The 12884-nt window shown below is 47.1% G+C and overlaps 1 protein-coding gene and 1 non-coding gene across 2 annotated transcripts in view; one reads left to right on the top strand and one right to left on the bottom strand.

Annotated features, from left to right (window-relative positions):
• The window catches only part of LOC129819043 (A disintegrin and metalloproteinase with thrombospondin motifs 19-like), a 169110-nt gene that overhangs the window by 120234 nt on the left and 35992 nt on the right, over positions 1-12884 (top strand). The window contains exons 15-16 of the mRNA XM_055875548.1: positions 2822-2942; positions 6007-6087. Of these exons, the coding sequence (XP_055731523.1) occupies positions 2822-2942; positions 6007-6087 (202 nt within the window). The remainder of the gene's footprint in view (positions 1-2821; positions 2943-6006; positions 6088-12884) is intronic.
• Positions 3774-3850, bottom strand: trnaa-agc (transfer RNA alanine (anticodon AGC)). Its single transcript has one exon. It is a non-coding gene; the product is annotated as a tRNA-Ala (tRNA).

Here is a 12884-nt window from a genome sequence, read left to right as displayed (position 1 = left end):
CACCATAGTACTGTCTGATCACCATAGTACTGTCTGATCACCATAGTACTGTCTGATCACCATAGTACTGTCTGATCTCCATAGTACTGTCTGATCACCATAGTACTGTCTGCTCACCATAGTACTGTCTGCTCACCATAGTACTGTCTGCTCACCATAGTACTGTCTGATCACCATAGTACTGTCTGCTCACCATAGTACTGTCTGATCACCATAGTACTGTCTGATCTCCATAGTACTGTCTGATCTCCATAGTACTGTCTGATCACCATAGTACTGTCTGATCACCATAGTACTGTCTGATCTCCATAGTACTGTCTGATCACCATAGTACTGTCTGCTCACCATAGTACTGTCTGATCACCATAGTACTGTCTGCTCACCATAGTACTGTCTGCTCACCATAGTACTGTCTGCTCACCATAGTACTGTCTGATCACCATAGTACTGTCTGATCACCATAGTACTGTCTGATCTCCATAGTACTGTCTGATCTCCATAGTACTGTCTGATCTCCATAGTACTGTCTGATCACCATAGTACTGTCTGATCACCATAGTACTGTCTGATCTCCATAGTACTGTCTGATCACCATAGTACTGTCTGATCTCCATAGTACTGTCTGATCTCCATAGTACTGTCTGATCACCATAGTACTGTCTGATCTCCATAGTACTGTCTGATCTCCATAGTACTGTCTGATCACCATAGTACTGTCTGATCACCATAGTACTGTCTGCTGACCATGGTACTGTCTGCTGACCATAGTACTGTCTGCTCACCATAGTACTGTCTGCTCACCATAGTACTGTCTGCTCACCATAGTACTGTCTGCTGACCATAGTACTGTCTGATCACCATAGTACTGTCTGATCACCATAGTACTGTCTGATCACCATAGTACTGTCTGATCACCATAGTACTGTCTGATCACCATAGTACTGTCTGATCACCATAGTACTGTCTGATCTCCATAGTACTGTCTGCTCACCATAGTACTGTCTGCTCACCATAGTACTATCTGCTGACCATAGTACCGTCTGTTCACCTGAATTGGGTTAGTGAAGGTTCTGGAAAAACTGGTCCCGTTTGGTTCCTAGTGAATACACCCCTGGCTAAACTGGGCCCGTTTGGTTCCTAGTGAATACACCCCTGGCTAAACTGGGCCCGTTTGGTTCCTAGTGAATACACCCCTGGCTAAACTGGGCCCGTTTGGTTCCTAGTGAATACACCCCTAGCTAAACTGGGCCCGTTTGGTTCCTAGTGAATACACCCCTGGCTAAACTGGGCCCGTTTGGTTCCTAGTGAATACACCCCTAGCTAAACTGGGCCCGTTTGGTTCGTAGTGAATACACCCCTAGCTAAACTGGGCCCGTTTGGTTCCTAGTGAATACACCCCTAGCTAAACTGGGCCCGTTTGGTTCCTAGTGAATACAACCCTGGCTAAACTGGGCCCGTTTGGTTCCTAGTGAATACACCCCTGGCTAAACTGGGCCCGTTTGGTTCCTAGTGATTACACCCCTAGCTAAACTGGGCCCGTTTGGTTCCTAGTGAATACACCCCTAGCTAAACTGGGCCCGTTTGGTTCCTAGTGAATACACCCCTGGCTAAACTGGGCCCGTTTGGTTCCTAGTGAATACACCCCTAGCTAAACTGGGCCCGTTTGGTTCCTAGTGAATACACCCCTAGCTAAACTGGGCCCGTTTGGTTCCTAGTGAATACACCCCTGGCTAAACTGGGCCCGTTTGGTTCCTAGTGAATACACCCCTGGCTAAACTGGGCCCGTTTGGTTCCTGGTGAATACACCCCTGGCTAAACTGGGCCCGTTTGGTTCCTAGTGAATACACCCCAGGCTAAACTGGGCCCGTTTGGTTCCTAGTGAATACACCCCTGGCTAAACTGGGCCTGTTTGGTTCCTAGTGAATACACCCCTAGCTAAACTGGGCCCGTTTGGTTCCTAGTGAATACACCCCTAGCTAAACTGGGCCCGTTTGGTTCCTAGTGAATACACCCCTGGCTAAACTGGGCCCGTTTGGTTCCTAGTGAATACACCCCTGGCTAAACTGGGCCCGTTTGGTTCCTGGTGAATACACCCCTGGCTAAACTGGGCCCGTTTGGTTCCTAGTGAATACACCCCAGGCTAAACTGGGCCCGTTTGGTTCCTAGTGAATACACCCCTGGCTAAACTGGGCCTGTTTGGTTCCTAGTGAATACACCCCAGGCTAAACTGGGATGTGCAATACACATAAACAGATGCTGGCCTACATTATACTTCTCTATCACCCACCCCCGGCCCAAATCAGCCCTCCATCCAAAGTAGTCTCCTATTGTACAAACATATGTCAAGGCCTGTCTGATATTACAGTAGTGTGTAGACAGTAGTGTGTAGACAGTAGTATGTAGACAGTAGTGTGTAGACAGTAGTGTGTAGACAGTAGTGTGTAGACAGTAGTGTGTAGACAGTAGTGTGTAGACAGTAGTGTGTAGACAGTAGTATGTAGACAGTAGTATGTGGACAGTAGTGTGTAGACAGTAGTATGTAGACAGTAGTATGTGGACAGTAGTATGTAGACAGTAGTATGTAGACATAACGAATGGCCAGTTCAGTTTTACTGAATGTTTCTGCATATTGTCCAAGTTCTCCAAAGCACCCGGACTAGACTGTCAATCAACAGTCGATCAAACCTTTTTTTAAACCACCACTGCCCCCCCCCCCCCTGTCATCAAAGTTCAACATCATTTTAAGCTTTATTTCTGTTTAACTGTATTATCTACAATGTGAGAATGTTGTTAACCTGAGGTGTCTTGTGTTGTTGTCTAGAAAGTGGGCTGTGACCGGATCCTGAGTTCGATGGCAAGAGAGGACCACTGTGGGATGTGTAACGGCAATGGCAAGTCTTGTAAGGTCATCAAGGGGGACTTCAACCACACCAAAGGAGCAGGTACCGTACCGTCAGTACCCTCACTCACCCCCCCCTCAGTAGGTTTAGGGCAACCTTGCCCCTAGACGCTGATCTTGTGTCAGTTTAGCATTTTCCCCCACTAATGGTTAAGGTTAGGATTCGGGGAAGAGGAAGCTGATCTAAGATCTGTACCTAGGGGAATCTTCAAAATGACTGCAGCAACTGCTGCGTATACAGTAACGTTACCTCTGGCTGCCAATCTCCCTCGGTTTGTCTTGGAGAGTCTCACTGAACTGGACTTTATCTCCTAACAAGCTGTAGCGCTATTACAGGGAATGTTCTTAAAATCTGAATGAAGTGTTGCATTACTGTTGATAAACTCCCTAAATGATTTACATCCAAGTTGGATTGAACTTTGATTGAACTTTTATGGATCATTCATCACTTTCTATTGTAGCTTGTTGGTTAAAACATATTGGCTGTATGTTTAAGCAATAAGGCCCGGGGGGTGTGGTATATGGCCAATATACCACGGCTAAGGGCTGTTCTTGGGCACGACGCAACGCGGAGTGCCTGGTTACAGCCCTTAGCCATGGTATATTGGCCATACACCACAAACCCCCGAGGTGCCTTATTGCTATTATAAACTGGTTACCAACGTAATTAGAGCATTACAAATAAATGTTTTGTCATACCCGTGGTATACAGTCTGATATACCACGGCTGTCAGCCAATCAGCATTCAGGGCCTGACCCACCCAGTTTATAATGCTCTATAATCATTTTTACATTTAAGTCATTTAGCAGATGCTCTTATGCAGAGTGACTTACAGTAGTGAGAAAACCTTTTTTTTGTTTTTCCCCCCCATACTGGTCCCCCAGTGGGAATTGAACCCACAACCCTGGCATTGCTAGTGTCATGCTCTACCAACTGAGCCACATGGTACCAGTACGGGGGAAAAAGTAATGACATTATTATTACTACCAATAAAGGTTTACCACAGCCCAAGGAGAGAGCGAGAGAAAAGAGGAAGGAATTACAGCTCTTCTCTTTTTTTCACACGGGGTCCGATTATTAAAACTCATCATTATTCACAAGAGACACAGTTAAGTATCAAAAGTATCAGTCAAACAGGATGTGGATCTCTCACGTCACAAACGGACAGTTTTTTAGTGAGGTCATTCATTACTTGCAGAGTTATTTTCTGCTCCTCCCCCCCAAAAAAGGACCCAGCCTCTCCTGCACGGACCCTGAATCAGCACTAAGCTGTATCTTAAAGACTGGACAAAGTTTACAAATCAAGCTTTTGAATACTACTTCAAAGCAAGTTCAGATAACACAGCGACAATGTCAACATCCGTGTGATGAATGGCTATGGCTCGGCAACGATGAGGAACACCTTCTCGACCTTGAACGGATCTCATTCATACGCACTCAAGCTCCCCGGACCACGCTAGGCTAACTGTGACCATCAGTTAGGTCACAGGGGGACCCCACACATAGATCCATTCACGGCCTGTGATCACGAGCACAGGGGGTAGAGACACACACGAACACACAGTACAGTACTGTAGCTCTTCCAGTCAATCCTATCTGGCTCTCTTAGAAGTGAAGTGACTGAACTGTACGTTACATGTACACATGATACTAGTGAGCTAGATAGTTCTAGTGCAGGCATGGACCCAACAACCGTACAGTTACATCCCTACCACTTCCCCCTCCCCCCCCCATCTCTCTCTCTCTCTCTACCTCTCTCTTTATCTCTCGCTCTCTCTCTCTTTATCTCTCTCTCTCTCTCTACCTCTCTCTTTATCTCTCTCTCTACCCACCCCATCTCTTCTCTTTCTCTCTCTCTACCCACCTCATCTCTCTCTCTCTCTACCTCTCTCTTTATCTCTCTCTCTCTCTCTCTCTCTCTCTCTCTCTCTCTCTCTCTCTCTCTCTCTCTCTCTCTCTCTCTACCTCTCTCTCTCTCTCTCTACCTCTCTCTTTATCTCTCTCTCTCTCTCTACCTCTCTCTTTATCTCTCTCTCTCTCTACCTCTCTCTTTATCTCTCTCTACCTCTCTCTTTATCTCTCTCTCTCTATCTCTCTCTCTTTATCTCTCTCTCTCTCTCTACCCACCCCATCTCTTCTCTCTCTCTCTCTCTACCCACCCCATCTCTCTCTCTCTCTCTCTCTCTTTATCTCTCTCTCTTTATCTCTCTCTCTCACTACCTCTCTCTTTATCTCTCTCTCTCTACCTCTCTCTTTATCTCTCTCAAATTCAAATTCAAATTCAAGCTGCTTTATTGGCATGAAAAACATTGTGTCAATATTGCCAAAGCAACAATGTATACAATATACATTGTAATAATTTTTTTTTTTTTTTAACTATACCTAACTTATAACTAAATAACGGTCATCTTCACCATTACATCGGTATTACAACTACTATCATCATTACCACCACTACCATCATTAAATTGCTATCATTACCATTACCACCCATACCACTACTATTTGGAATGATAAACAACAATAATAATAGTAATAACAATAACAGTAATAATAATAACAGTCATAATAAGTAAGTTACTGCTTACTATGCAGATGTTATTATTCAGTATCCCTCAGGCTATGGCAGGCAAATACATATTTGGCTGCAAGAGGAGCCATTGCTCCTTCGCCCATGAGTATTTTTAGTATTTCCTCTGGGTTTAATAAGTTAAAATTTGGAATAAATGTAGTCATTTCTGTGAATAATGAATCTCTTGGTGAGGAATATTTATCACAGTAAAGGAGAAAGTGCATCTCTGTTTCTAGCTCCCCTGTCGTGCAGTGACCACATACACGCTCCACTTTGGGTAGCCATGTCTTTTTATGTCTGCCGGTTTCTATTGCCAATCGGTGGTCACTCAGCCTGTTCTCTCTCTCTCTTTATATCTCTCTCTCTACCTCTCTCTTTATCTCTCTCTCTACCTCTCTCTTTATCTCTCTCTCTACCTCTCTTTTTATCTCTCTCTCTCTTTATCTCTCTCTCTACCTCTCTCTTTATCTCTCTCTACCCCTCTCTCTCTCTCTACCTCTCGCTCTCTCTCTCTCTCCACCTCTTTCCCCCCAGGCTATGTGGAAGCTGTGATCATCCCCAAAGGGGCCAGGAGAATCAGAGTGGTGGAGGAAAAGCCTGCACAGAGTTATTTGGGTAAGATACGGACCGCTGTTGCTTTGAACAGGGTGATACAGTAGTAAACAACTCTCTTGAATCTAGCACTAGTCGTTTGTATGTCTCTAATATAGTGCCCATTTGACTTTAAATACAACACATTCTATAGCAGGTGTCTCAAACTCATTTTGTCTGGGAAGCACATTTTCTCTTCACCGAAGTCCAGAGGGCCGCACTGCAATTGATGTAGGCTATATATCCCTATGGCCATCTCATCCAGCTTTAAAGCGAGAGCACCTCTCATCACTCCTCTCATCACTCCTCTCATCACTCCTCTCATCACTCCTCTCATCACTCCTCTCATCACTCCTCTCATCACTCCTCTCATCACTCCTCTCAACCACTCCTCTCAACCACTCCTCTCAACCACTCCTCTCATCACTCCTCTCAAACACTCCTCTCAACCACTCCTCTCAACCACTCCTCTCAACCACTCCTCTCATCACTCCTCTCAACCACTCCTCTCAACCACTCCTCTCAACCACTCCTCTCATCACTCCTCTCAACAATCCTCTCAACAATCCTCTCATCACTCCTCTCATCACTCCTCTCATCACTCCTCTCATCACTCCTCTCAACCACTCCTCTCATCACTCCTCTCATCACTCCTCTCATCACTCCTCTCAACCACTCCTCTCATCACTCCTCTCATCACTTCTCTCAACACTCCTCTCATCACTCCTCTCATCACTCCTCTCATCACTCCTCTCATCACTCCTCTCATCACTCCTCTCAACCACTCCTCTCAACCACTCCTCACAACCACTCCTTTCATCACTCCTCTCAACCACTCCTCTCAACCACTCCTCTCAACCACTCCTCTCAACCACTCCTCTCATCACTCCTCTCAACCACTCCTCTCTTCACTCCTCTCATCACACCTCTCACCACTCCTCTCACCACTCCTCTCACCACTCCTCTCACCACTCCTCTCACCACTCCTCTCACCACTCCTCTCAACACTCCTCTCATCACTCCTCTCAACCACTCCTCTCAACCACTCCTCTCAACACTCCTCTCACCACTCCTCTCACCACTCCTCTCAACACTCCTCTCATCACTCCTCTCATCACTCCTCTCAACCACTCCTCTCAACCACTCCTCTCAACCACTCCTCTCAACCACTCCTCTCAACCACTCCTCTCATCACTCCTCTCAACCACTCCTCTCATCAATCCTCTCATCACTCCTCTCAACCACTCCTCTCAACCACTCCTCACAACCACTCCTTTCATCACTCCTCTCAACACTCCTCTCAACCACTCCTCTCATCACTCCTCTCATCACTCCTCTCATCACTCCTCTCAACCACTCCTCTCAACCACTCCTCTCAACCACTCCTCTCAACCACTCCTCTCAACCACTCCTCTCATCACTCCTCTCATCACTCCTCTCAACCACTCCTCTCAACCACTCCTCTCAACCACTCCTCTCAACCACTCCTCTCAACCACTCCTCTCATCACTCCTCTCAACCACTCCTCTCAACACTCCTCTCAACCACTCCTCTCATCCACTCCTCTCAACACTCCTCTCAACCACTCCTCTCAACCACTCCTCTCATCCACTCCTCTCAACCACTCCTCTCAACCACTCCTCTCAACCACTCCTCTCAACCACTCCTCTCAACACTCCTCTCATCACTCCTCTCATCACTCCTCTCATCACTCCTCTCAATCACTCCTCTCAACCACTCCTCTCAATCACTCCTCTCATCACTCCTCTCATCACTCCTCTCATCACTCCTCTCATCACTCCTCTCATCACTCCTCTCAACCACTCCTCTCATCACTCCTCTCAACCACTCCTCTCAACACTCCTCTCAACACTCCTCTCATCCACTCCTCTCAACACTCCTCTCATCATTCCTCTCAACACTCCTCTCATCACTCCTCTCATCACTCCTCTCACCACTCCTCTCACCACTCCTCTCAACCACTCCTCTCATCACTCCTCTCATCATTCCTCTCATCATTCCTCTCAACACTCCTCTCAACCACTCCTCTCATCACTCCTCTCATCATTCCTCTCAACACTCCTCTCAACACTCCTCTCAACCACTCCTCTCAACCACTCCTCTCAACCACTCCTCTCATCACTCCTCTCATCACTCCTCTCATCACTCCTCTCAACACTCCTCTCAACACTCCTCTCAACACTCCTCTCAACACTCCTCTCAACACTCCTCTCAACACTCCTCTCAACCACTCCTCTCATCACTCCTCTCAACCACTCCTCTCAACCACTCCTCTCATCACTCCTCTCATCACTCCTCTCAACACTCCTCTCAACCACTCCTCTCAACACTCCTCTCAACCACTCCTCTCATCACTCCTCTCAACCACTCCTCTCAACCACTCCTCTCAACCACTCCTCTCAACCACTCCTCTCATCACTCCTCTCAACACTCCTCTCAACACTCCTCTCAATCACTCCTCTCAACCACTCCTCTCATCACTCCTCTCAACCACTCCTCTCAACCACTCCTCTCAACACTCCTCTCAACACTCCTCTCAACCACTCCTCTCAACCACTCCTCTCAACCACTCCTCTCATCATTCCTCTCAACCACTCCTCTCATCACTCCTCTCATCACTCCTCTCAACACTCCTCTCAACACTCATCTTAACACTCCTCTCATCACTCCTCTCATCACTCCTCTCAACACTCCTCTCAACACTCCTCTCAACCACTCCTCTCAACCACTCCTCTCAACACTCCTCTCATCACTCCTGTCAACCACTCCTCTCATCACTCCTCTCATCACTCCTCTCATCACTTCCCTCAACCACTCCTCTCAACCACTCCTCTCATCACTCCTCTCAACCACTCCTCTCATCACTCCTCTCAACACTCCTCTCAACCACTCCTCTCATCACTCCTCTCAACACTCCTCTCATCACTTCTCTCATCACTCCTCTCAACACTCCTCTCATCACTCCTCTCAACCACTCCTCTCATCACTCCTCTCATCATTCCTCTCAACACTCCTCTCAACCACTCCTCTCATCACTCCTCTCATCATTCCTCTCAACACTCCTCTCAACACTCCTCTCAACCACTCCTCTCAACCACTCCTCTCAACCACTCCTCTCATCACTCCTCTCATCACTCCTCTCATCACTCCTCTCATCACTCCTCTCAACACTCCTCTCAACACTCCTCTCATCATTCCTCTCAACACTCCTCTCAACACTCCTCTCATCATTCCTCTCAACACTCCTCTCAACACTCCTCTCAACCACTCCTCTCATCACTCCTCTCAACCACTCCTCTCATCACTCCTCTCAACCACTCCTCTCATCACTCCTCTCATCACTCCTCTCATCACTCCTCTCAACCACTCCTCTCATCACTCCTCTCAACCACTCCTCTCATCACTCCTCTCATCACTCCTCTCATCACTCCTCTCATCACTTCTCTCAACCACTCCTCTCAACCACTCCTCTCAACCACTCCTCTCAACCACTCCTCTCAACCACTCCTCTCATCACTCCTCTCAACCACTCCTCTCAACACTCCTCTCAACACTCCTCTCAACCACTCCTCTCATCACTCCTCTCAACACTCCTCTCATCACTCCTCTCAACACTCCTCTCATCACTCCTCTCACCACTCCTCTCACCACTCCTCTCAACACTCCTCTCAACCACTCCTCTCATCACTCCTCTCATCATTCCTCTCAACACTCCTCTCAACACTCCTCTCAACCACTCCTCTCATCACTCCTCTCATCATTCCTCTCAACACTCCTCTCAACCACTCCTCTCAACCACTCCTCTCAACCACTCCTCTCAACCACTCCTCTCATCACTCCTCTCATCACTCCTCTCATCACTCCTCTCATCACTCCTCTCATCACTCCTCTCATCACTCCTCTCAACACTCCTCTCAACACTCCTCTCATCATTCCTCTCAACACTCCTCTCAACACTCCTCTCATCATTCCTCTCAACACTCCTCTCAACACTCCTCTCAACCACTCCTCTCAACCACTCCTCTCATCACTCCTCTCAACCACTCCTCTCATCACTCCTCTCATCACTCCTCTCATCACTCCTCTCAACCACTCCTCTCATCACTCCTCTCAACACTCCTCTCAACCACTCCTCTCATCACTCCTGTCAACCACTCCTCTCATCACTCCTCTCATCACTCCTCTCATCACTTCTCTCAACCACTCCTCTCAACCACTCCTCTCATCACTCCTCTCAACCACTCCTCTCATCACTCCTCTCAACCACTCCTCTCAACACTCCTCTCAACACTCCTCTCAACCACTCCTCTCAACACTCCTCTCATCACTTCTCTCAACACTCCTCTCAACACTCCTCTCATCACTCCTCTCATCACTCCTCTCACCACTCCTCTCAACACTCCTCTCAACCACTCCTCTCAACCACTCCTCTCATCACTCCTCTCAACACTCCTCTCAACCACTCCTCTCATCACTCCTCTCATCATTCCTCTCAACACTCCTCTCAACCACTCCTCTCAACCACTCCTCTCAACCACTCCTCTCAATCACTCCTCTCATCACTCCTCTCATCACTCCTCTCATCACTCCTCTCAACACTCCTCTCAACACTCCTCTCATCATTCCTCTCAACACTCCTCTCAACACTCCTCTCATCGTTCCTCTCAACACTCCTCTCAACACTCCTCTCAACCACTCCTCTCATCACTCCTCTCAACCACTCCTCTCATCACTCCTCTCAACCACTCCTCTCAACACTCCTCTCAACCACTCCTCTCAACACTCCTCTCAACACTCCTCTCAACCACTCCTCTCATCACTCCTCTCAACCACTCCTCTCAACCACTCCTCTCAACCACTCCTCTCAACCACTCCTCTCATCACTCCTCTCAACACTCCTCTCAACACTCCTCTCAATCACTCCTCTCAACCACTCCTCTCATCACTCCTCTCAACCACTCCTCTCAACCACTCCTCTCAACACTCCTCTCAACCACTCCTCTCAACCACTCCTCTCAACCACTCCTCTCAACCACTCCTCTCATCATTCCTCTCAACCACTCCTCTCATCACTCCTCTCATCACTCCTCTCAACACTCCTCTCAACACTCATCTTAACACTCCTCTCATCACTCCTCTCATCACTCCTCTCAACACTCCTCTCAACACTCCTCTCATCACTCCTCTCAACACTCCTCTCAACACTCCTCTCATCACTCCTCTCAACCACTCCTCTCAACACTCCTCTCATCACTCCTGTCAACCACTCCTCTCATCACTCCTCTCATCACTTCTCTCATCACTTCTCTCAACCACTCCTCTCAACCACTCCTCTCAACCACTCCTCTCAACCACTCCTCTCAACCACTCCTCTCAACCACTCCTCTCAACCACTCCTCTCAACCACTCCTCTCATCACTTCTCTCATCACTCCTCTCAACCACTCCTCTCATCACTTGGTCCGTTCAAGTCGCTGCTCTTGGATCAGTCCTTCCCCATATGAAGAGAGAGAACACTTAAGCCGGGCGTACACTGCACGATTTTGGCCCCAATTTAGCTGTCCCAGACAAGTTTTTGAGATCGTAGACAAAATCCCCATGTCGTTGCCTACTTGGGGTTACGGTCGTCACCGACGCTCGTTTAATGTGACCGGGTCAGAGAGCCAATCTGAGGATCCCGTCTTTGAGTCGTCCCAGAGGTCCTGTTATTTTCAAACATGTTTTATTTTATCCGTACAAATACTGCAACACTCTTGTAGTGTGAGATTTGCAACGTCAAGTTTTGAGAAAGGTGATCAGCAATAGCCAATGAGAGAAGAAGCCAGTGAGATGATGACGTTGTATCATATCACCCAGAATGTGTAGACTCCAATGATGTATATAAACCATGGATTGCTGATGCTATGTATTAGCCAATGATAGGCTTTGAAGCCACCGACGAACCTATGTATTAGCCAATGAGAGGCTTTGAAGCCACCGACGAACCTATGTATTAGCCAATGAGAGGCTTTGAAGCCACCGACGAACCTATGTATTAGCCAATGAGAGGCTTTGAAGCCACCGACGAACAGTGACATCAGTCCTTAAAAAGAAAATGATGCTTTAAGGAAAATGTTTTTGTATATATTTTATTTTTTTATGTTTAGCTCACATAATATCATTTTAAAAGTATCCATTAAGGTGTCTGTAATAGAATACTCATGGTAAAACCAATGTAGACATTAATAAATGCATTTCTCTAGCTGGCAAAATATATTTTTTTACAACATTTACATTTAAGTCAACGTTGGGGGAGTGCCAAGATGGAGGTGAATCGGCTTCAAAACAGCGCTGGTAGGTATCTAGTGTATATATAAATCATTGGTGGACTCTCGAGCAGGAGTGATGACTACTACTAGCCTACTAATATGCTTACTCTGAAGTTCACAAGCAATGTTATTCAATTCAACATGTATTGAAGCTGCTTTGAAGCCACAGCTCGTTATAGCTACACAATCTAATCACATCATTGTTTTCACGAGACAGCAGGGTTTCCAGAATCCTCACGACCAACTGAAGAACCTATAGTGTGTGACCACCGTCTGCCAGAATGTTTAGTGTGTGCACGACTACGTTGGGAAGACAAAAAAAAACGTAATGAAAGACGTTTGTTTAATGTGATAGGCTCAGCGATGTTACGCTTTTGAAAGTCGTGTAGTGTACGCCTGGTATTACTCCGCCAGCTCCTACACATCTATACAGAGATCACCCTTCTCATCTTTCACGTGCCCAATCCACTGCTCTCAGATTAGTCCTTCAGCC

The sequence above is a fragment of the Salvelinus fontinalis genome, chromosome 21, assembly GCF_029448725.1.
Source record: "Salvelinus fontinalis isolate EN_2023a chromosome 21, ASM2944872v1, whole genome shotgun sequence".
NCBI lineage: Eukaryota > Metazoa > Chordata > Actinopteri > Salmoniformes > Salmonidae > Salvelinus > Salvelinus fontinalis.
The sequence above is the reverse complement of the archived record's forward strand: the minus strand, read 5'-3'. Positions and strand labels throughout refer to the sequence as shown.